General features: G+C 42.8%; 2 protein-coding genes across 3 annotated transcripts; both read right to left on the bottom strand.

Annotated features, from left to right (window-relative positions):
- Positions 1–707: 707 nt before the first annotated feature.
- On the bottom strand, positions 708–22,340 carry si:dkey-28b4.8 (sarcoplasmic/endoplasmic reticulum calcium ATPase 2). 2 transcript variants are annotated; one of them, XM_042102923.1, is made up of 23 exons: positions 21,963–22,340; positions 20,914–21,049; positions 20,562–20,579; positions 20,340–20,422; positions 20,003–20,107; positions 19,547–19,685; positions 18,507–18,673; positions 15,767–15,922; positions 15,485–15,626; positions 15,176–15,342; positions 14,399–14,487; positions 13,881–13,983; positions 13,278–13,409; positions 12,891–13,016; positions 12,223–12,444; positions 11,864–11,975; positions 10,418–10,659; positions 7,661–7,881; positions 7,101–7,303; positions 6,799–6,884; positions 4,462–4,595; positions 4,140–4,257; positions 708–3,283 (listed from the first exon to the last, which is right to left on the bottom strand). In XM_042102923.1, the coding sequence occupies exons 2-23, from the start codon at positions 21,029–21,031 to the stop codon at positions 2,969–2,971; spliced, it is 3,198 nt and encodes a 1,065-aa protein (XP_041958857.1). In that variant the 5' UTR covers positions 21,032–21,049; positions 21,963–22,340; the 3' UTR covers positions 708–2,968. The 2 variants fall into 2 exon arrangements, with proteins under 2 accessions (XP_041958857.1, XP_041958866.1); XM_042102932.1 differs by having other exon boundaries at positions 20,914–21,033.
- A 1,146-nt stretch (positions 22,341–23,486) lies between these two features.
- Positions 23,487–25,444, bottom strand: pold4 (DNA polymerase delta 4, accessory subunit). Its single transcript, XM_042103082.1, has 5 exons — positions 25,336–25,444; positions 24,449–24,553; positions 24,253–24,342; positions 23,990–24,101; positions 23,487–23,630 (listed from the first exon to the last, which is right to left on the bottom strand). The coding sequence occupies exons 1-5, from the start codon at positions 25,346–25,348 to the stop codon at positions 23,606–23,608; spliced, it is 345 nt and encodes a 114-aa protein (XP_041959016.1). The 5' UTR covers positions 25,349–25,444; the 3' UTR covers positions 23,487–23,605.
- Positions 25,445–25,450: the final 6 nt, after the last annotated feature.

Raw genomic sequence — 25,450 nt, 5'->3', positions numbered from 1 at the left:
ATATTCTAATTATATGACCAGCACCATACACCAAATAAGGTTACCAAATTGGTTGGTAACCTTACAGCTCCATCCTTGGTTTTGGACATCTTGTAAGATGTCTTGTAAGTGATTTCTTGTTAGACGTCACTTTCCAAAACCAAGGAGGGCGCTGTAAGGTTACCAACCAATTTGACCACAACTGTAAGAGTTGTCACAGTGATCCACTTTGGATGTGGACATGATTTATGGGCTTAAGACATCAAGTTTTACCAAGACAAACAAATGTAAGTAGGCTAATGATAAGTATCACTATCTGTAGTTATCTATATATAGATATAATATCTTATATCTAACTTATTTAATTAAGTTTTATCTTGGTTTTACTGACTTTTTAGGCATTGTCAGACCTATTTATCACAACTAAATTATTATTTTGTGCATATCTGTCTGTATTGTATTGTGTTGTGTCTTGTCGTGTGGTATGTGATCCTGTCTGCAATCAAATTGCCCATTTGGGACCAAGAAATAAATTGAACTTGAACTTGAACTAGTTAGCAAGGAAGTTGAATATACGACTGATTTGAGTTTCACCTGTGCTTGACAAACTTTCATTTATAATACTTGAATTAGTATTCATGTTCATTAGTATGTATCATATACAGGTTCATGTTCAACTTGACCGATAGAATCATCCAAACATGTTTTAAAAAACAATGAGCTGAAAATAGTAGTGAACTGTTTATTGGTGTTTCCATTCCGTAAAGCATTTCCCATTTTCTGCAGATGGACAGAATGAAATTAATGGTTTTCATTATTTGTCACAAAATACTATAAATTAATTCCCTTCAGTTTTAAAGAGAGAAAGAAGGTATCTCAAAATCTGTTTCAAAATGAACAAGAATGTATTATGCTGTCTCCCTTTTTTTGCTTAACTGGATTCAAAAGAGTACAATCCACACTCAAATGAGTAAGGAATGACCACAGACACTGACCAAAGAGAAAAGACATGTCACCCCTTTCCTCTTAACACTCGCTCTGCTGCTCTGTTATGTCACAGGCAATATTTCTCCTCTGCCTATGTCTTTCATACAATCAGCCTACCACTCAGTAATTAGTTTATCTGACGATTGCAGTGATTTTGTCATGCTGTAGCCCACAGGAAACAGGATACAGAAAAACAAATGTCACTGACTCCTACTGCACAGAGGCACATGGGAGAACTAGGACAGTCAAGTCACAACATCAAAACCAATGTCATAGGTATAAATGATTAACAAAAAGAATAACCATAACAATAATAATAATAATAATCATAATTATAAATGAAAGTTGTGCAAGTTGAAAGTAGAAAGTAAACATGTTCATGTCTTTCTGTGTGTAACTGTGTGCATTTGTGTGAGAGGAAGAGGTATTTATATGTGTGTGTGTGTGTGTGTGTGTGTGTGTGTGCGCGCGTGCGTGCGTGCGTGTGTGTGTGTGTGTGTGTGTGTGTGTGTGTGTGTTTGTGTGTGTGTGTCTGTGTGTGTGTGTGTGTGTGTGTGTGTGTGTGTGTGTGAGCATCATTGAAAGAAAATCAGACATTCGAAAGTCCAGTGGTGCCTTAGATGGAGCTGTAGAGCCACAGAAGGCTACCTTTGACACAGGATGCGTACCAAGAGTCCAGCTGATATCTTTTACTTCCTCTTAATAATTGTTGTAAATTCCAGTTGATTCTCAATTCCATGGCCTGTGTACAATCTCGTTTCTTTCAAAACTGGATGAATTTCAGTGAAATTCCTTTATTTTGGACCTGGTGTAATTCACTGTACAGTGAAAATTGTTTTTTTTTTGTGATAAACTTAACGCTTTATGCTAATGAAGCTATTTGCAATGAATTAATGGTAATATGCATCTGATCACTCTGCAAAGAAATCTAGAAACAATGTGAATTGCCATCACACAAACTGAGGCAGCAAAGTTTGCTGACAAAGACAGAGGACAAAATCTGTGTCACTGCCAACACTTTTGGCCACAACTGTACTATACATGGCATGAGAAAGAGGGTTGATGGAGCTCACTGTAATGTGTAGCCTAGTATGAAGCAAAAGACGTTTACAGGCTGCATTTAAAGATACAGGCAGATGTGACTGGGATTTCCCAACATCATCATGGTCTGCTTCACTGGTGACACTTGAAGGCCAGTGAGGACTGAATTAACAGGTTGGGCAGTGCAGAGAAAGAAAACAATGAACTACAGTAACCCATGTTTATCAGTGCTGTGTAAAAATAATCAACTACACGATCACATGTTTATCAGTGCCGTGGATCAAATTAAACATCATTGACTAATGAAAATATATATTATGCTAGGCTTCCATATCCTTGTTGAGTAAACCCAAATTAAAGCAAAACAAAGAGAAGAGCAGAGAAGAGGAGAGAGTGCCAAGTATTCAGAGTGAGGAACAACTCTCAGCTTGCCTCAATCTCTAGTACTGTATGTTCTGACCTCTCTCTTTCTCTCTTACTCTCTCTCTTTCTTTGTATTTCCTCTCATAACTAAGCAATTGTTTGAGCAACTGTTTTTTTCTGTGAATGCCATGATGAACATCTGTGCCGTTCATCTGGTAACATAAATATAATCAGTCCCTCATACTATTTTCAAACTTCTGATGTTGCTTTGATGGCATACAACAAATGTGTGATGAGTATGGCATGCTCACATTGGCTCTCCTTCTGACTGATTGTCACTGCCTTGCGACTATCCACATCCTTTCTAAATCTTATTATAGTTCCCTCCAACACACTGTCGTCAGTTCCGCTCACACACACACAAACATTTTTCTCTCCTCTTTTTGTTACTCTCCAACTCACGCACCTGTGATCATGTCTGTCTGTCCTTGCCAGCACAACTCTTCCTTCTTCCTTCCCACATCTCCACCTCCCCCTTTCTCCATCCCCAAATCCCATCCCCAATCCTAATCCCACTCCTGCCCCTCCCCCATCTGCCTCACTCCCAGAAAATGTTGGTGATGTCGGAGTCCAGGCTGTAGATCCACAGCAGCAGAGGAGCTGAGATGAGGACGAAGGTCCAGGACACACCCTTCAGGGCTCGTCTCACAGACTCCGCCAGCCTGCCCATCACCCCGACGCTATCGCCATGGCGCTGCGGACGCTCCTCCTCCTCCAGCTCCAGCTCGTTGCCAGGCTCAATGTAGTTCCGCGCCAGGAACTTGAGGGCCTCGTCCATCATGATGACTGGCAGAGACATCTTCAGCACAGTAACCCACTGGGGCCAGGAGAGGGGCCTGATCTGGAAAATCACCTGCAGAGGTTTGGGATCAAGAGGGAAGAGTGAGACAGGCAAGAGGAAGAGGGAAGAGAAAGGGCGAGCCAAGAGAGATGTGTTTACAAATCACACTCAATCATACAAAGTCTTAGGGCAGGACATCCGGCGCAAAGTGCGACGCAAAGCTTGTTCTTATCTTACACCCAATTCAGTGATGAATGTTTCACTATGCGCTCCACAATTAACAAAACAGGTGTGGTCTGGTGCATGATCCAAAAAGTCCCAAACAACTTGTCTGCTGGATAAATATCCTAAGGATTTTTATTCAGTCATTCGAACATTTTTGGGGTAAGTGTTGCTTTTTTCAGGCTATGTTTTCGATTGTAACCCCTAGTCAGTCAATAGTGAAAGTAAATAACTGTGTAGAACTGTTTTGTTTTTGCCTATAAGACCACGGTGAAGTTAATTTCACTTTGCCTATGAGTTCAAATAATAGGCGAGTGCAGATGCATGTAGGCTATATTGTGCTAGTCACAAACAGGTTTTAGAAAAGCAAGGTTTAGTGGAATCCCTGTGTCACATCCACGGTTTTGCGTGCAAGCAGATTCCTTCAAATGTGCTGACTGTCAAAATACCGACGCACTGATTGATTTTGTGCTGAGGGAATAACAGATGTTACAACAACCCTCCTTTTGACCAATGCGCCTGACCTCTGATTACAAAATCACGCCGTTTAATTAGTGAATGTGGACTGGACACACCTTAATCTTTGCGTTTCTGACCAGGCGTTTCTGATCTCTAAAATAGAGCCCTTTATGTTTTGATGTAGCGTACATACTCAAACACAGGAATGCACACACACACACACACACACATACATGCACACACTTACAGGCAGGGGGTCGACATAAAGGATAAGGAAGTGAAGCGCCATTGAGAGGCAGATGGCGCCCACCAGCCAGGGGTTGGACCACGGGGGCATCTTCAGCAGAGACTGATTTTCAGACAGGCTGCAATAAAACAACAGACAAACAAAAGACAAATGTCACTTACACCAATAACAATCCAATCGATCATTCACAAACTGGTGATATCTGTAGTCAGGTTTTGCTTACAAAACACATCTGCGTTGCATGCAAATCACTACAAGAGAAATATACAGTATATACAGTATAAACAGATGGAAAACAGTGTTGGTCTGAAGGGATTGGTACCTGTTCAGTGCGTTGCACATCTCGATGGTAACAAGTACGGACAGAGCCATAGTCATAGGGTAAGGTGACTCAAAGACAGAGCACTGCACCCCTGCAAACTCTGCACTGCCTTCACTGCACTGCAGATAGTGGGACTGCAGGAGAAGAGCATTGGAGTAAAATCAACAAGTACAAAGAGATATGTGAGCGTCACTGGATCCACAGCACATTTGAGACAAAATACAGAGCGAAGCCAAGGAGAGGACAGACCTAAAAACTTACTGTACAGTATGTACACACCAAAAGTGACGGAGGCGCCTGGCGAATGGAAGTCATTCATTTTCTACAAGAGCCAGCGTCTCTCTGCTATGAGCAGCGGCAAGACTATCGGTGGCGCGTTTTGAGCAGCAAGAGTGTCAAAAGACAGTTGAAGTCTGATCAACTTTATGGTAATGAGCTACTGTATAACGCAGATCAGCAGTAAACACCAGCAACCAATTCAAAATGAAGTTGACAGAGCAAAACCTATGTGAACCTCAGTTCCTACGAAGCACTTGGTCCATTTAGTGTGTACAACAATGAGGGTTCTAATTAGTCGTAATTTAATACTTGTTACGTAATTTAATACATGTTTATACAGCTGAATAACGTTACATAATAAAATTATGGATAGTAACGATATGTTTGGCAACTACCTCTTTCTGAGGTAGTTGCCAAACGCTGTTAATGGCCATCATTCAAAATTAAGGTAAGCCCAATTTCACATTTTTTGATAAAGCAATTCATAATATTAAATTAAGTTAAAGGGATACCAGGCAGGATGTAAACTGATCCTGCTTCTCGCGATGTCTGAGACCTTGTGAGACTGAAGGTCGGCGGGTAGGATACACCGAACTTGCAAGTGGGATATTCTTCCTACAGGCAGTAGGGGTGGGCGAGAGAGTCTTCATTCACCCTGTAATGAGTCATTTAACTATATACCGAGCTACGAAGATGATTAATTAACACGAAAACGTTGCCTGGTGTCCCTTTAATTTGTGTAAGGAATCATAGACGCCAGAAGCACGGGGGCCAAGGGGACAATAGCCAAAAATCGGACGCTCGCTCAAAAATGCCGTCATGTAGGCTACTTTCTAAATATTCAACATAGTCGGGAGCATGCAGCTACAATTGTAACAGGACATTTTGAAAGAGACCTGCTGCGTCTACTTTGATAAGCAGATGATGAACTGCACTCATAGGGCAACAAATACGGTATGTTTTGTTTAGCTTCAAATAGGCTTTGTCTGTCTACTTCTGAAATTACATGCGGGCCGATTTTCTTTTTATTCAGGTGAATACTGAGTCTTTTATTTTTAGCTCGTATAAACGGCCTAATTGTAAATAGAAAAGCAAAGAAGTATCATCTAAAGGCCTAGGCTAAATGTGAGAATATAGGAATCTTTGCTCACACACTGTAAGAACTGTAGTGTGACTACTGACGCATTACACCCAACTCTGCTCAGCTACGAGTAGAGAAAGAATCTCCCGTGTGTAAATTCACTCCAAGTTGGCCTACCCTTAAATTGCATGACAGTAGGCTATTTCTGATGATGCAGAATTACGCAGGCTATTAGGAACATACACATTGTGTTTGCGCAAGAGAGAGAAATGACAGCGCACATGATTTGTAGGGAATAGTCATCTCTTATCTCTCTCTCTTGGTTCCTTTAAAAATGTACTATTTGACTCAACATTCTGCAGAAAGTACAGAAAGTATGTTGAATATGAGAGAGAGAGCATTTCTCTGACATCTGCCTCTAATGAATGCAAGAGTCATTCCATGTCAAATCAGATCAAATCCAGATACAGTCATGGTCATTTGTTGTGGACATAAATTGTGGGAAAACATTAATAAACTGATGTATTTGAAGAGGAAATAGTGACTGATACCAAATTAAAAAAACTGTTTTTAATACCCTCAATATCACTAAATGCACATTTTTCTGAAACCTTTCGAAATTCAGGAGACATTTAGTACAGACTTTAAATTGTTTACACATGCTTATTATGAGTTGGTCTTCCACTCTAGAAAATTTGAGGAGGCTAGGGAAAATATTTGTCAAGATATTAATGCTTAAACATGGCATGTGTTTTTCAAGCTGTAAAAATGAAAGAATTTTAAGGTCTGGGAAAGATATGAAGACAGAAGATTTGCACAGAAATATTTCACAGGCCTCAGTTTTAGGACCCATTGATGATATAGACAAGGTCTGAACAAAATCTGAGACGGTGCAGCAACAACTTTATCTGATTTGACACGGAATGACTCCTTTAGCAATCCCCCTCCCCCTGGCTCAGCACATGTTGGTATCTTACCAACTGGTAGAAGGAGAGTTTGGGTCCATCCTGAGCGGCCATAAACCACCAGGCAGCAGCCCCCACTGTGGCAGCTCCAACGTAACCTACCAGAGGGAGAGATGAAAACATGATGATCATCATCTCACTCACAGACATCACCATTTGCTATTATTTCCTGTGTTCATGCAAAATGATGTTATTATGTTATCTCTGTATCTGACATCTGTATCTGAAATGTGTGTGAGTGTGTATCTGTGTGTGTGTGTGTGTGTGTGAGTGAGTGAGAGAGAGAGAGAGAGAGAGAGATGACTTGAACTCACAGCCAATGATGAGGTATCTGCAGAAGAGCCAGCCAGAGATTAGAGGCTCTTTGGGGTTGCGTGGAGGCCGGGACATGATGTCCAGGTCGGGGGGATTGAAGCCCAGTGCGGTGGCTGGAAAGCCATCCGTCACCAGGTTCACCCACAGCAGCTGTACAGGAATCAGAGCCTCAGGCATCCCCAGGGCTGCTGTCAGGAAAATACTGGCAGATGGAGAAACAGACAGAGAGAGGGAGAAGGGAGGAGAAACAGAGTGAAAGAGACAGAAAGAGAGAGTCCATGACGTGAGCAGAGTAGGCAAGCAAAGAAAAAGATGGCAACAAGCATTTTCCCTGCATTCATCAGCACTTCTTTGTGCTACTTGTTAATTAGTGATGAGGTGTTACACTGCACAGCAGGTGGCTCCAGAAGCAGTCTGCATATCATAGCACTATCTGGCACTCGACAGCACTCATCCAGTGCCATGGCAACTGAAAGTAACTCAGCATAGTGTAGCACTGGCATCTCAAATACACACAGGCAGTCAGGCTTTAGCTCAGTCACAATAACAACACACTTACCAGACCACTTCACCAATATTGGAGGAGATCAGGTAGCGAATAAACTGCTTCATGTTGTTGTAGATGGCCCGGCCCTCCTCGACAGCCGCCACGATGGTGGAGAAGTTGTCGTCAGCCAGGATCATCTCGGAGGCCGACTTGGCGACCGCCGTCCCAGAGCCCATAGCTATGCCGATTTCAGCTTTCTTCAGAGCGGGTGCATCATTCACGCCATCACCAGTCTGAATTGACAAAACAAACATAATGATGCTGTGTAGTCGGGTTAACCTCACGGCGGTGGAAAAACTAGAGGCAGTGCGTCAGATGTTTGGGCAAAGGCAGTTGTAAGCGTTTTATTTACTTTCGCCGCAGATAAGCATGCCAGTCAGGAGAAAGAAAAAAAAAATAACTGAAATAAACAAAAAAAAGAAAAAAATATCTCCAATGCAACAACTCTCATTTAACTGCAACTTAAACTTCCAAAATAGCTTCAATAATCCCAACTCAAAAAACTAACAATTCTCCCTTTGTCCATGTTTGTGAACTGTTCGTGCGTGTTTCATTGTCTTTGTCCATGTTTGTGAACTGTTCGTGCCGTGTTTCATAGACGGCCTTCCAGTAACGTTGCGATTTATGTTTGTGTTGCAGGCGGCGTCCTGAATGCCTTGGAATGTCATGTTCGTGTGTGCGCTAGAATACTATGTTTGTGCTAATGTGCTAATAAAAGGGTGTTTGTGAATCACGGTCTCAGTCTTAGATAGGTCATCTGCTGGAAACATTAGGTCTAGTTTTTGGTCAAAGTTTTCTCCATGGATTCCTGGTCAGAACCCCTATTGGAACAGATTAAAACTTGGGGCATGTTGAATTTTGTCCAAAAATCCAATATGGCCGCCGTATTCCAAAATGGCACATTTTTACACACTTTTTGCTATGCTATGGGGACATTTCCGGTAAAAACAGTGTCATTTTAGCAAAAAAAATTTCTTTTCTATCAAATACATATTTATAAAAGGTTAACTGATGATTTTAAAACCCTAAGTATTTTTCTAACAATTTTAAATCATTAAAAAATTATAATTTTGTCAGATATTTGTCAAATATCAGAAATCATCAAATTTCCTTCAAACATAAACCTCTTACAGGTTAAATACAGTTCAAATAAATTGGGTACCTTAACTTAAACATATTAATCATATGTCTATCCCGTTCGGATCAGCTGCATTCACTTTAGGGGTAGCGGGCAGCCGCACCGCTACATGCTGCTTTCTCTGCTTTCAACGAAGTTTAAAACTATGCAAGTTGCGAAAAGGACTGACTGCTAGCGTATATACTTATATTTCACCAGAAGCAGACTAACCTCATTTAAAGTAAATCAGATCTTTACTCATGAACATGTAACTCCTTTCTGTCTAACTATGACTGTCTGGAAAAAGAATCTAAACTTTAAACACAGGGCCCCCACAAGGCAGCGTCCTATCTCCTGTTCTTTTTTTTATTTATCCAAATGAAATGGGACTGATGATATCTCTGACTATGTTGCACATGTTTTCAAGCTAGAAGAGTGGTGTTAATCGATGTTGGTAAAACAAAGGAACTTGTCATAAACCAAGCAGACCCCCCGACATCACTGACACTAAGTAATCAAACCATGAAAATCGTTAACTGTTTTAAGTATCTGGGAACAGTATCTGGTAATATACATGTATATGCAAAAAAGCTCGCCAGAGACTGTTTTTAATCAGAAAACTAAAGGGGTTTGGGGTCAGTTGTGACATCCTTGAAAAAGTGTATGTCAGCCTGACGGAGAGTATTCTAGTTTTTAATATCTGTCTGGTATGGAAATCGAACCTTGTGCAACAAAAAACAAGTGGACTAGAATTGTCAAAACAGCAGGGAAGATTATAGATCGCCAACAAAAATCGTTAGAATATGTCAATGGCACGCCATATACAGGAAAGCCCAATTAATTTTAGACGATAAAACTCATCCCCTCCACCCTGAGTTTGAGTTGCTCCCCTCAGGGCGGTGCTATAGTGTACCTATGGCAAAGAGAAGATCTACAAGGGCTCTTTCATACCAAATGCAATTAGTATGGTCAATAAACTGGGGGAAAAATAAACATGGGAGCATAGCTTAGTTAGGTACATACTGAAGCTGCACATCTGCCAGCCAAGCCCTATTTGTATTTAAAGTATTTATCCTTTGGATATGTTGTCTCAATGAACACTGTTTTATGGATTTGTGTCTATACTTTGTATATTGTATGTACTGTCTATTTTATTGGTGAGACCAAATACAAATTTCCTGCCTGACATGACAATAAAGTCTATTCTATTCTATTCTAACTTTCTGTAACTTTTTCTAGTGTGAAAGTAGAACATGAATCTCCACATGAATCACTAATAAGAGCAATGTGAGTACTACATTTTCTCTACCTTCCATTTCAGACAGTAGATGTTTACAATTAGGATAGCCACATACAGAAACTATGGTCATGATATTATGGGTATGAAATGGCAGTGTGTAACTCTACATGGCTGGTGGCTACTACTGGGGGCTTGATGGAGACAGACCCAACTGCAGCACAGGCAAGAGCTAGAGTGCAGCTGTGCCTGGCTAAAGTGTGTGTATGAACTGCATTAGGACTAACACTGCATTGATTTGAGGCAGCTTCCCTCTCCATGAAGAGAGCAACCTTACAGACACAGACAAGCACACAATCCGCCTTTTGTAATATCTCTTGCTCTCTCTCTCTCACTCTCTCTCACTCTCTCTCACCATGGCTGTGATGTCACTGAGGCTCTGCAGGTACTCCACGATGCGGCTCTTGTGGGTGGGCTCCACGCGGGCGAAGCAGTGGGCAGTGCGGCAGGCCTGCCTCTGGAGGTGGGGGGGCAGCTCGTCAAACTCCCGTCCTGTCAGGCCCCCTCTGAAGGGCCTGTCTGTGCCCTCCTCCTCCTCCTGCTCCGTGATGATGCCCACGCGCCGGCAGATAGACATTGCAGTGGCTTTGTTGTCCCCTAAAGGTCAAACCGTCACACAGAGGATGTTGGTCAGTCAGAGTTTGAATCTATGTGTGCATGAGTGGATGGGTGTCAGTGTGTGTGTATGTGTATGTGTGTGCGCTCATCTGCACATATTGGTAGTTGCTACCATATTTCACGTTCATGTCTGCACCTGAGTAAATATTGTTTGGGTGGTTCCTTGACCTGTACAGGATTACACTTTTTACTGGTGAGTGAGTGGCTAGCTAGCTCTTAATCACAACCATGTAACCACCAGTTACAATCATGAAAACCTGCCCCACATATAGAATACATAGCAGGAGAACTCAGAGTGCCCTGAAAAGGATTTGTCTATTCACTGCCCCAATTCATGGCAAAATAGAACTGAGAGTGGAGGGTGCTGTGGTGCAACTGACTAAGCAGTTGGCCAAGTTTGGGTTCGAGTCCGACCTGCGATCATTTCCCAGACCCACCCCCATCTCTTTTTCCCACTTGCTTCCGGTCATGCTTCACTGTCCTATCCAAATAGAGGCATAAAGACCTAAAAATATACTAAAGAAATAAAATAGAACTGAGAGATATTCCTCAACAAGCTGCCAAACATATGGATCTAGGACTTGTATAATCCTGCGGCAGTACGTGCGATTTGTGAATTTGTTGTAATGTGGTCCTCTGGATTTACTGTAACTACTTTCATTTGTTCGTCTGGTTCTGGTGTCAGATGTGGCCCGGGGGGCAGATCCGGCCCGACAGCAGGTTTCATACGGCCCCCCAAATGTTGCGATGGGAAATTAAAAATAAAATAAAATAGATATTCACATCCAGTTGTCATCAGTTATGTGTAATAAGCAATATCTCTATGATATGATAAATGAATTAAACCTAGCACTAGATGCAGAAGTGTCCAGACCTCCAGACCTACATTTAACCTCCAGACAGGTTAAATGTAGTGGAGAAACTTCCATCAGGACAAAAGTAAAGTAATTTATCTTAAAGTGTTACCAGGCTACACTGGATGCACAACTGAAGCTGAATGATCGAGGCGCATATGCCACAACAAATAGCTTTCACTATAATCAATGGAACTGGCTACATCAGGCATTACAGTGGTGCGTGTGCACTGTGGACGTTAAAAAAAATAGAACCATCTTCTATTTCTTAGACTCTGCTTCAGTTGCACTTCCAATGAAGCCCAGGTCTTAGAGTAGGAGACACTTACCAGTGATCATGATTACTCGTATGCCTGCTTGTCTGCACATTCGAACGGCATTAAGCACTTCTTTCCTCGGAGGGTCCAACATCCCCACACACCCGATAAATGTCAGGTCACACTGTAAGGTGAGCAGAACCCCGTACAAATAAACACACACGCAGACACACACATATACACCCCCCCACACACACAGACACACACACATATATACCCCCCCCACACACACTCACAGACACACACAGACACACACACACACACACACACACCCACACAATTAATGCCCTAATAAATAAAATAACCACCAACAATCAATCTAACACTCAGAGTGAAAAGACCAATCACCACCATCGTCAGAGTAGGCTCACCTCATAGTCTACGAAGGTGGCAGAGTTCTCGACGTTGAGCGTACGTGGGTCGGGCGGGGAGTCGCGCGTGGCCATGGCCAGGCAGCGCAGCGTGTCACGGCCCGAGCCCCACCCCCTGACCGTCTCCAGCAGCTGCTCCCGTAGGCCCGCCGACATCGGCAGCCTCACCCCGCCACCCAGACGGATCCATCTGCAGCGCTCCAGAACGCTCTCCGGAGCACCCTGGACATCAAGAGTGGCCGAGACGCAGGTCAGGGAGTAAATAACATGGCAGAGAAAAGGGATTGAATGTCTGTACTGATGGAGTATAGATTGTTTATTCACTTATTTATTTAAATTAATTTACTTCCCCTTAATCCCCTGCCCAAATATAAACACATCTGTGCAAAACACATTGGCTTACATTGGTAATAAAATTCACCTTTTTTAATATATAAATATTATAATGTACCTTTTTGTATTAGATCAAACCACATAGATTTTTAATGAAAACACAGTCAGAAATAAAACTCTGCACAGCACACAGAGATGGAGGGTGAAATACAGATGAAGTGAGATACAGAGAGAGAGAGAGAGAGAGAAAGAGGGAGGGAGAAAGTGTGTACATGTGTGAGAGAGAGATACAGGAAGTTGCTGGAAGGCATGGAGAGGAGAAAGCAGAATCTGACCTTTATAAACATCTTGGCACCGGAGGCAGACCTTGTGAGCTTGTTGGGGGAGCAGAAGACAGACATGGACTTCCTGTCTCGGGAGAACTCCAGTGTCAGCTCCTTCCTCATCAACTGCTTAATCACCTGCGGGTCACAGGGGGGGTGGGGGTACATGAGTATACACAAATGTCAGTTGTGATGTCACAAATGAGTATACAAGTTCCCGACAGTTAAATACAAATACACATGCGCGCACACACACACACACACACACTATTACTCATACTGCCCCCCACCACCACCACCACTCAGGCACAGAAAAAATAAGCCTTGTCAATCAGTAGGACACACTGACACACATACACACACACACACACACACACACACACACACACTCTGACGCACCGAGCAGCAGGCATTAGCTCTTTCCACAGGGTTGAGGTCCCTCAGGTCTGTGTCAAACACATTCATCTTCTCCACCAGGCAGCACAGGGCTGTCTCAGTGGCCTCCCCCACCTTCTCAAACACGCCCTTCGACTGAGACAGAGAGAGCCAGGGTGAGACACAGGGAGAAGAGACACATTTGTTTATTTTCTTCCATGTAATTCAGACTACAGACAAAAAAACGTGCATCAGACTATTTGGATTCTAATGGGATGTATGGGCCGTCAAGAAATACAAGCCTTGAATAAAAAAAATGCACCCAGGAAAAAGTACACATACTCTAACCGCTTACTAGGTAGAGCTGAGAGGGACTAGGTGGAAGTGTTACGACCTCATCAGAATAAGTTTACACACATGCTGCACCCATACTGTATGCACAGAGAAATACACAGACATATCCACAGACATATGACCCACACACACATATCCACAGACATATGACCCACACACACATATCCACAGACATGACCCACACACACATATCCACAGACATATGACCCACACACACATATCCACAGACATATGACCCACACACACATATCCACAGACATATGACCCACGCACCTCATTGTAGTCAAGAGATGAATCATTACATAGCGCACAAATGGTAGCCAACTCCACCAAGCCTTCATACTGGCTACAGCGCACAACTGCGCCATCCTTATACCTGAGAGACAGACAGACAGAGAGGGTGATAAAGAAGAGCTTATACAGATGTAAAACATTAATGTAGAAGACAATTAAAAGGAGAACTAGGGAAACTGAGGTATGCGAAAAAGCAACAATTAAACAGATATGTGATTGAATAATGAGGGACTAATATGAATTGAGGTATTGTTATATATAATTTTAAATACATGCTGTTTTAGTTTTTATCAGTTTTTCTGTAATAATCAGACCAAAGATTACATAGAACAGCAGAAGCAAATGTCAAAGTGCATGATCAGCTGCATGTGTTTAGTGAGCTATCTGTATGGGCAAGTGTTTGTGTGTGTGTGTGTGTGTGTGTGTGTGTGTGTGTGTGTGTGTGTGTGTGTGTGTGTGGAAGAGTGTGTATGTGCATGTTGGTTAGAGACACTCACACTTCACCCTCAGGAGCGTAAGTAGATCCAGTCACTGTAAACTCATTCAGGATGCATCTGTCACTAGATACACTATCCACAACAAACAACTATGTGTACAAAGACACACACACGCACACACACATAAACACACACACACACACACACACACACACACACACACACACACAAATACATACAGACACACACACACACACAAACACACACATTGAGTTAGTATGCTACCAGTGACAGTCCGACAATCTAAAGTTAGAATAGGCTGCATGTCATTCAAGGTTAAAAACAATCTCAGACTAACTAAGACCTGTTATGCTTGATTTACTAATGTTATTTAATGTTAGTGGTTAACATGACTATTTAAGGTTCATGCACATTCATATTTGACGTGCCTTTGTACTGTAAAGGGGTTTGTAAGCACATTTTGTGAGTGTAACATTATCATACACAGCAATTATTCTTACAGTACAACTCTCTCAATCATTCAATCACTAATCCATGAGTGTCTGACACTCTTGTGTTCATTGTTTACTACACTCTCCCATTTTTTTTAATCAAATGCTTCTCTCTCCTGCCTCTCTCATATTTACCTGTAGTCTGGTCTCTGCTCATTTCTGTCTTGCCTTGCCTTGCATCCTCCTCTGGGTTCTACTTCCCCCCTCCTTCCCCCATCTCTCCTTCTCTCTGTCTCTCTCTCTCTCTCATTTCTCTCCTTGTCTATGACCTCCTTCTTCTTGTTCTCCTTCTCGTTCTCCTTCACCCTCCCGCTCTCTTGCTCACCCTGCAGACGGACATCTGATTGGTGGTGAGGGTGCCCGTCTTGTCGGAGCAAATCACAGAGGTGCAACCCAGCGTCTCCACCGATGGCAGCGAACGGACAATAGCATTCTTCCGCGCCATGCGGCGGGTGCCCAGTGCCAAACAGGTGGTGATCACAGCGGGCAGACCTGGAGGGGAAGACAGGGAGACCGACGCACAAACGGGACAAACGCAGTGAGAGGAGAGCAAAAGAATAAAGTACATGAGTGTCATAAGGTGCAAATGCCAAACGAATCCGGGAGGAGGCTGCTTGTTTCCATTAGCATGTACCTTCAGGGATGGCAGCTACAGCAAGCGCCACGGCAATCTTGAAGTAGTAAACAGCACCCCGCAGCCAACTGCCGCCGTGCACAGGGTCACTGAAGTGGCCAATGTTGATGCCCCACACTGCCACACAGATCAGTGTGATCACCTACAAAGTGTGTGTGTGTGTGGGGGGGGGGGGGGGGTATATTGAAGGCGGTATTGAAAAAAGGAGAGCAATGATCATCTTTTGAAGTAAGATACAAAGCAAGCAAGCCATAGAGACAAACTGAGGAAGGTAGGGCACACCTTGGACAGCTGTTCCCCAAATTGGTCAAGCTTCTGCTGCAGCGGGGTCCTCTCGGGGTCTGTAGCGGCCATCTCGTCACGGATCTTTCCGATCTCTGTGTGCACCCCGGTGGCCACCACCACCCCCATGGCTCTGCCGGCGGCAATGTTCGTACCCTGAGGAGGACAGACAGAGGAGCGGAGGAGCTCAGCACTCACCTGACCCTGGAAACTCACCATGGGCCAGCACTGGCCTTTGCCTCTCCACCTCTCAGTTTATGTAACCTCCTGACCTCACTGTGCAACTACATCAAGTATATAAGTATATAGTATAGTATAAAGTATATATACTCTTTTGATCCTGTGAGGGAAATTTGGTCTCTGCATTTATCCCAATCCGTGAATTAGTGAAACACACTCAGCACACAGTGAATACACAGTGAGGTGAAGCACACACTAATCCCGGCGCAATGAGCTGCCTGCAACAACAGCAGCGCTCGAGGAGCAGTGAGGGGTTAGGTGCCTTGCTCAAGGGCACTTCAGCCGGGCCTACTGGTCGGGGTTCGAGCCGGCAACCCTCCGGTTACAAGTCCGAAGCGCTAACCAGTAGGCCACGGCTGCCCCTTTCAAGCGCGTAACTGAAGCGATATGTTCGTGTAGCGTCTGCTGCAACAAATAAGCTTCCACTAATGAATGGAACTGGCTACAACAGACGCCATAGCCGAGTGTACGTTCCAAACCATGTTTACGCTATACGGACGGAGCAATTCAATGGCAGCCCCGGTGTGGTACCTTAGATGTATATGATGAATAATACAGAAGAGGAAAATCAGCACAGACTCTCAACCTCTGTTTGACAATACAATAACTACCATACTCAAGACACCTGGTACTACACTAATACACCTGGTTATTACTAATACACCTGGTTATTACTACACTAATACACCTGGTTATTACTAATACACCTGGTTATTACTACACTAAAGGCACCTGGTTATTATAATACTAATACACCTGATTATTACTGTACTAATACATCTGATTATTACTGTACTAAAGGCACCTGGTTATTATAACACTAATACACTTGGTTCTTACTGTACTAATACACCGGGTTATTATAACACTAATACATTTGGTTCTTACTGTACTAATACAGCTGGTTATTATAATACTACAGTAATACACCTGATTATTACTGTACTAAAGGCACCTGGTTATTACTGTACTAATACACCTGATTATTACTGTACTAAAGGCACCTGGTTATTACTGTACTAATACACCTGATTATTACTGTACTAAAGGCACCTGATTATTATAACACTAATACACCTGATTATTGCTATACTAAAGGCACCTGGTTATTATAACACTAATACACTTGGTTGTTACTGTACTAAAGGTACCCGGTTATTACTAATACACCTGGTTATTACTATACTAAAGGCACCTGGTTATTACTAATACACCTGATTATTACTATACTAAACGCACCTGGTTATTACTAATACACCTGGTTATTACTATACTAAAGGCACCTGGTTATTATAACACTAATACACTTGGTTGTTACTGTACTAATGCACCTGGTTATTACTGTACTAATACACCTGGTTATTATAACACTAATACACTTGGTTGTTACTGTACTAATGCAACTGGTTTTTAATGTACTAATAGACCTGGTATTACTGTACTAATATACCTGGTTATTACTGCACTTATACACCTGGTTGTTACACATCTACTTTACAGGCATAATAAATTTGATAAAAGATAGTTAACAGACCAGGGAAAATATCATGTAATAATGATGTGCCGATTCATTTCAAATGCCTCTCTCTCTTTATCACCACTGTATGATGGCATGGTTCAATCAGCGTTGGTGCACTGCATACAGTAAGTGCAGTCAATAACACTGTCAATAACAGCGCGTGGACAATTACTACTGTCCTGGACTGCTCTTTTCTTTTGTTGATTAGCCAATAACCCTGAATGTAATATGTGCAGGGTCATAGACAATTATATGATGCAACACCAAGCCATGGCATGTCCTGTATTAAAACACATTATTTGGGCTTCATGTTTTGCTCGTGCAACGTGTGATGCTTTCACCTGGATGATAAACAAAGATTTGCGCCCTAGCTGAAGAGCGATTCAGTCTTGTGCATTATTTATTTGCTGTACGGGGTCCATGGTGGAGTCTTTGATGGCCATTATCTGTCAATACCCTCAAAGGCTCTGTCTGGCATGACTCACGCCTCTGTTCTGCCCCTCAGAGGGGAGCCCACAAGGCCCACAATATCACTGATGTTTTATTCAACAGCCATGGAGATAAGGGGCCAGATGTAATACAACACATAAACACACGCACGCACACACACATACACACACACACACACACACACACACACACACACACACACAAACATTCAGACATAAACACACACACACAAAGATTCAGACATAAACACACACCCGCACACACACACACACACACACACACACACACACACAGTAGCTCTTCCACAAGCTCACCCATCATTGACCTGAATGTACACAAAACTGACATACACATAAACTGTCACGCCCAGCGCGGTGCCTGGGCATCGGTCCCATACACAGAAACTTGAGGCCCACGTGCTGTTGAGATCATCTAAGTCTAAGACATAAACAGAGCCAGCCGCCATTTCTCTTGTACACTCTCCATTTCAGCCCCTCTTTCGCTGGAAGACTGGCCCTCCCAGACACCTACCGAGAACAGCATGTTCTTCTTGTCCTGGTTGACAGCACGCGGATCAGGCACCGGGTCCGTGTGCTTCAGCACCGACACCGACTCCCCCGTCAGAATGGACTGGTCCACTCGCAGTGTGGTGGAGCGGATGGAGGTCAGGCGGATGTCGGCCGGGACTTTGTCTCCCACTGGGAGAAATGAGGGGAGGAGGGTGGAGAGGAAAAACAGAGAAAAAGATGAACTGAGCTTTTTTTCAATATGTGTTCTTCACATGAGCTCTCTAAAGAAACCAACATGTAATCCGTTCAGCTATTCTTCTAGAAAGCACCACAACAGCATTACTATGCGAAAATGCCGTACATGCAGTAATGCAGCTGAAAATGCAGTACATAACTGGATCTCCTATAATTGATACTAAATTCTATAATCAGAGTCAGGGCCATGATGATATAGCTATAGGCATGTAGCTGCAGTTGAAATAGGAACAATGTTCACATGCTCTGTCCATGGCAAAAGACAAATGACAGAAACACCAGGCAGCAGAGTGAAGATGTTAACCTTGTTTCCATTGTGGCTGCTGAGTTTCTGGCACAGAACCAGGAGAGGCTGCCAAGATACTGAGGCTAACTCTCTCTGCCATCCCATAACCCCATTTTAAGACACTCTCCCAAAACACACAACCCCCAAAAACAAATAAATGCTTTTACATGAATGACAATCAAGCTGAGCTTCATATTTCGGGCCGTAAGCGCAGAAGAGCATTTGAACAGCTCAGCTCATGCATTGATGTTTTCCTCATCCTTTCCTTACCAACACCAGCCAACCAGTGGGAACATTGTTTTTTCTGTCTTGTCGCTCTCTCTCCCTGTCTTTCCTTCCTAAAAATACATCTGGCTCGCTGCCATCATGGTGACAAGGATTACAATGTTCCAGACAAATGGGACCAGCTGAGATTGTTAAAAAAGAAGGGGATTCTTGGAAATGGAAGTCCATTTGTGGCTTGAAGCCTAAAGTCTTCTGAGTGCAGCAGGGAGACTGTAGCTCAGCATAAGTTGTTGTACCTGCCACCTCCACGATGTCCCCTGGTACGATGTCTCTGGCCCGGACCCTCTGGACACTCTTCCTGTCCTGGCGATACACTTTTCCCATCTCGGGTTCATATTCCTTCAGTGCCTCAATGGCATTCTCTGCATTACGTTCCTTTAACACAACAAAACAAATATCACACATTGAGCAAAGCAAACACAGTATCATTCATGATTTGCATGAATACAAATGTCTGGTAATTAATAATTTATCATAGATTTCTGTATGGATTGTCACAGCAGGTGAACTCCACTCTATACAGATGCACTGAGAGAAAACCAACTGAAGATAAAAAAAAGATTAACAATCTGAAAATTGTGCACAGTCACTCCTCATTAAAGGATACACACAGACTCTCTCTCTCTCTCTCTCTCTCTCTCTCTTTCTCTCTCACGCACACACACACACACATTCATGTTGTCAAATCCTACCTGCCACACCCCAACAATGGCATTTGCAATGAGGATGAGGAGAATGACGAAAGGCTCCACAAAGGCTGTGATGGTGCCCTCTCCCTCCTCAAACCAGGCCAAGGTCTGAGAGCAAGAGAAACAGGAAAGGTTCCAAAAAATCCAATCAAACACATACTCAACTGAAATTATCATAATTATCATGTCAATTCTAAACATTTTGTCAATTCTAAACATTGTGTAAAATCTTGACTTTCAGTAAAGTGTCTAACAAATCATTGGACTGAGAGCACTGTGAATTTAAGCACTAAAGCCCCCAATTTTTCAACAGCATTTCTGTGAGTGACTCTGCACTTACAAAAGAGATACAAGCTGCCAGCAAGAGGATCCGCACCAGCAGGTCCTCAAACTGCTCCAGAACAAGCTCCCATAAGGACTTGCCTAAAGAAAGGGAGCAGACATCTCCTTCAGTGCCAGTACATTCCTCGGGTGCATAATATGTAACGTATTGCATTTACAGTATGAAAATATGGAGAAGTGTCTGTACGGAATATTCACTAGGTTTTGTGTTACACTATACCTTCTTCAGCTGGCAACTCTGCAGCGTTCATCCCACGGAAAATCAAAAAGACAAGACAAGCCAGCGAGTTAGTTGTTTTTTAGCCAAATAAACAGTAATGAGAACATGAGAGACGACAGCAGATGATAACACCACCCCAGACTAACCCACCCTGACTCTAAAACAGCTCTGATGCTGATCCACCTGATGCAGAGTAGAACAGGCCAGGCATCAGACCTGCTCCAGAGCCACAGCATGCTAGCCTGGTTCATTTCATCCCTGAGATATAGGCCACAACCTTGCACCCTCACAGTAGACATGCATTGTTCAGTGTTATTCATCAGAGACTGATAAAGAAAAGAAGGTAGCCTACCATTTGGCCCCCATCTCTCGCGACCCTTCCTCAGCTGCTCAGAGCTTACTCCAGTCGACTCGTTCACAGAGAAGTACCCCAACACCTCCTCCACCGTCTTTGTATGGGCATTGTCCATCCCTTCAAAAGATATAGCCTAGGCATATAAGCATTACAAAATGTAGACAGATTTTGCCATTTCCACTAAGCCTCATATCTTTCACATGATGAAGCACATGATGAAGCGTGGTGCTTTTGGGGTGAGTTTTGCACACACAAACAAACCATTTCAATAAATTACATTACTTGAACATCTTTAAATAGCCTATTTATAACCCCATAATACATGCGTTAATAAATAGACCAGAGCGCGATAATTTTGCAGCGCTGATTTCATCTTTTGACAAGGCCAGCAGAGAGTCATTTGGGTCAGTTACTAGTGGGGGGGGGGGGGGCGGGGTGCAGGCTCTTGGATGGATGCGGGGGGGCACAATTAATTCAAGCTGGAAAACATGCGCAGCGTCAAGACACTGGTTTCGCAAACTTATACAGCAGGCCTAGGGAAACCTGTGCGTAAACTGTAGCCTACAGTTACATATCCAGTTGCCTAGGCCACAAGGTGGCCTACTCAAACCCAGTGCTTCATTTGTCATATTCTAATGGACACCTGTTATCATCCATTTTAACAGTATCAGAAAGAGTTAATGAGCGCGCAGTGTTTTCACTGAATATACTGCAATAGGTTACACTGCAACACATTGGACTGCATCTCTAGGCTGTATGTGTTGTCAAAGAAAAATCGACAAGCTCCAAAGCACAAATAAAATAGTCATACCCTCAGCCATAGATCTACAATTCTGGTCGTACACGTATGGGAATGATGGCGTAGGCTACTTTATGCATGCACTATGTTTTTATCACATCTTAGTGAGCAATAGACCGCTGGTGGTAGGCTACTACGGCAGTGTCAGCAGGCTGTAGCTTAAAGGCTAGCCGTGCTTGTACGTCCAGCCAATAATAATCTCAGTGTAGCAACCAGGCTTAATATTAATCAGTGTAACGGTACTTACCAGTGCAATAGTTGTCCCGCTGATTCTACGCCAGTAACTATTCTAATGAAATTGTATCTTGAAGAGGAGACGCACTAAATCTAAAATAATCTATCCAAAAACTGCAACCTCTCCGATGTGCCAACTAACAGCGCAGCCTACATACGCGATTTACTACGGACTTCTGCATGATCCGAGAAAACTACAAGGATGCCATAGTCATTTAAATCCGTAGCATCTCTGTCTATAATTTCAGAAGGTATTAAGGCTTGGTGAATGCCTCTTGTCCTATTCCTGAATTTGACTACGGAGGCGATGTCGTGCTCTTTAATCCGACGCAGCCTTCTTCCCTTGTATCCGTCGCTTTATTTAATACTAGGCCACAGAATGTCATTAGTGAAGTACAGCTTCTGTTGGAGGAATCAACTGGGGTGCGGTTAAACCAATGAGAGACTTGAGAATTAGCTTGACAGCTTAAGTAGACTAATCAGTGTGCCTGGCTGTCTTAAGCCCCTCCTTCAAATGCCTTGCTGCAGGAGGGCGGGCCCTAACCGTACACCTTGTCTATGCACTTATCCAGTGACCTTGCCGTGCGACGATGGCATCCACAATGATTGGCATGTTAGTAAGCCTATAAACAAAGAGTGTTTTGGATGGACGTTTATGAGAACCAGTGATGCACCGTACATACCATCTGTTGCTTGAATAAAGTGTCTTATGGGTCGCCTTGTGCTCAGGTCAAAGCCACCAGTTGCCCCACTCCTATGCCTTGGCTGGATCGTCTGGGTGTGCTGAAATTGCTCATGCGCTGATACTTAAAGGGTGTGCATTATCCCATGATGTAACTTACTCTAGAGACCCTGAAAGTGTGTGTTTTGATGTAGCCTAGGCCTACTAATAAGGCACACAAGCACACCTAAAGAAGGATAATTGTTGATTAATAATAATTGATAATTGTTTTGTTCCAATAAATACATCTGTGCAGCCAGTCAGAGTACTGTGATACAGAAGTATATTTGTGCACTAGTTGTTAAGAGTGTGTAGTTAGGCTTACCAATGCAGGTCATAGTGTAGTGACATTTATAATATCATTCACTATAGCTCATTTTTCTAGTTCCTTATTCATTATTACCTACTTGTTGTTTCTTCAACAAGATTCATTTAATCATTCTAATTTTATTTATTTAGTTTATGACAAGAAGATTTTTTTTATTTTATTTTAGTAGACCTAGAATTTAAGCTTTATAAAACAGTGCAGTGAAGTGACACAACCTAAAAGGTCATGAGCTTTGATAAAGACAGAAATCTTTCATGACATAATCAGAATGTAGGCGGCATTGTATCATTGTAACAATACATTTCAATAGCACATGGAAGCGAGCACATGAAGCTTGTCTCTTCTTATCCAGCGTCTTGAGTTCACTGAGGTGCACATCAGAACTTCCTGGAAGCATTTACTTCAACTCACCTCAGAACTACACATACTGTTCTGGCATTCAGTGAGGAGAACAGAGAGAAGAGGAAGAAATTCACAGATGCACAGAATTCTACTTAAAGTCAAACTTTTATTTTTAAAAATGTAGTGTAGAAAGTGTAAAAAGGGAACATGGGAACAATCATTTTCTTCTTCACTCATTATCCTCTTCACTCACTCACCCCTTTCTTCACAGGGGGTAGTCACGCCATAAGCTGGGGGGAAATCATGGAAACATGGAAATTATTTTTGACAAATTGTTAATGGAACAGAATGCAGAAAATGTCATTTCAGGCTTATTACAATGTCATGCATGTGTGTGTTGGTAAGCTGGTGTAAGTTGTTACACCCAGGCTACACCGGATTGGAGCGTAAAAAATTGTTTTGGAAGAATGGTCTAATTTTTTCAAACATATGCATCGCTATCATGTCTGGTGTAGCCAGTTCCATTGATTACAGCGGAAGCAAATTGTTGCAGCAGACGCTACGTGAACAGAACGCTTCCCTGTTACATGTACAAAAGTATGTGTAAATTGATATGTGTATGTGTGAGCATGGGAGTGCTGAACAGTACCAGTGTGAGTAGTCTGGGTCGTTCTCTCTGTTCAGCAGCAGTTCTCTGATCTCCTGAGGAGGGTCTAACCCATGCAGCAGTGCCCGCTCCCAGCGCTGCAGTCGGCTAATGCCTTTATGGAGAGAAACACATACACATACACAGCAGGGGCACAGCACAACTTTTTAACATTAAAACACACATTAACACACACACACACACACACACACACACACACACACACACACACACACACACAGTGCTTGAGCAAAACAGAACCTTACCAGTGCATGGTCCAAAGCGCCAGTCCAAGTCAAAGTTCTTCAGTTCCAGCAGATCTCTTTCTCTCTCTGACAACTGCGGACTTTCAGACTCTGTAGCATAAAGAAAATGACGTAATGATAGTCCATGGAGTAACACCGGAGAAAAAAACGGTCTCTCACACACACACAAGTCTGTCTCACGCACAAACTCTCTGACCTGGCTCTGGTGGTGGTGGAGACCTCTTCCTCTGCGTGTCCTCCTTCCTTACTTTCTTCACCACTTTATAGGTGTCTGTGATCAGTCCACGTTTGGCTGGCATGGCTGAGACCACATTTTGAAACACATTAAATAAATGGTTAACATGTTAACAAAGTAGGCTATCATTAATAACAGCTACATGACACACACTGATAATCTGTGCAGATGAATGACGATTTTGTGGTTTTGGTGTGTGTTTACAATTTCAGTAAAGGAAAAATAACTGGTGGCTAAAAATGCAATGTGCTATTTCTCCATGTTTTACTTGATCATGAATTAATTTAGTGTGAAGAATTTGGTCAGACGCATTCAAAACGAGGACTGTGCGTTACTGAGACGGAACACGTTAGCTTTTCGTAGCCTACTTTTTCTCATTGCTTAAAGTCACTTTCCCTTTTAATACTATTTATCTCTATTTACTTTGCTCTAATTCAAGCAAACGAGAATTTACACGAGTTTCAAACATCCCCGTGTAACTGTCCCCTTTGGCCCTTGCTTTCTCAGTTGGCTAGCCGGCCTACAGGAAGCAACATTGTTCTCTTCTCTCAACAATTTATTAAGATGGAAACCCACTCATTAGAATTTTATATTTCAGTTTTTGTTTTTCATAAACAAGTTCGCACAATCAATGCAACACCTCTACAAGATTGCAATGGGGGGGGGGGGGGAACAAAACATTGCAAAACGGATTTACAAGGTGGTGGAGAAGAAGACTGGGGAGAGGGTTCTGCAGATTCTGAAAGACCGATGCTTATGCAGCAGGCCTTGGTAAACATATTTAATAAACACAACATACAACAAAATAGTGATTTATACACGTCCACAAGCAACGTATACATGCTTACCTGAAACAGGCATAGTTTGCTGGCGAAAAATATTCACAACACAGTACACTTCCCTTCCCGATTAGGCATAAGCGAAACATACACAAAGGCGGAGTTACGTTACATTGCGTGTTGC

This window comes from Alosa sapidissima, chromosome 1 (genome assembly GCF_018492685.1).
Source record: "Alosa sapidissima isolate fAloSap1 chromosome 1, fAloSap1.pri, whole genome shotgun sequence".
NCBI lineage: Eukaryota > Metazoa > Chordata > Actinopteri > Clupeiformes > Clupeidae > Alosa > Alosa sapidissima.
The sequence above is the reverse complement of the archived record's forward strand: the minus strand, read 5'-3'. Positions and strand labels throughout refer to the sequence as shown.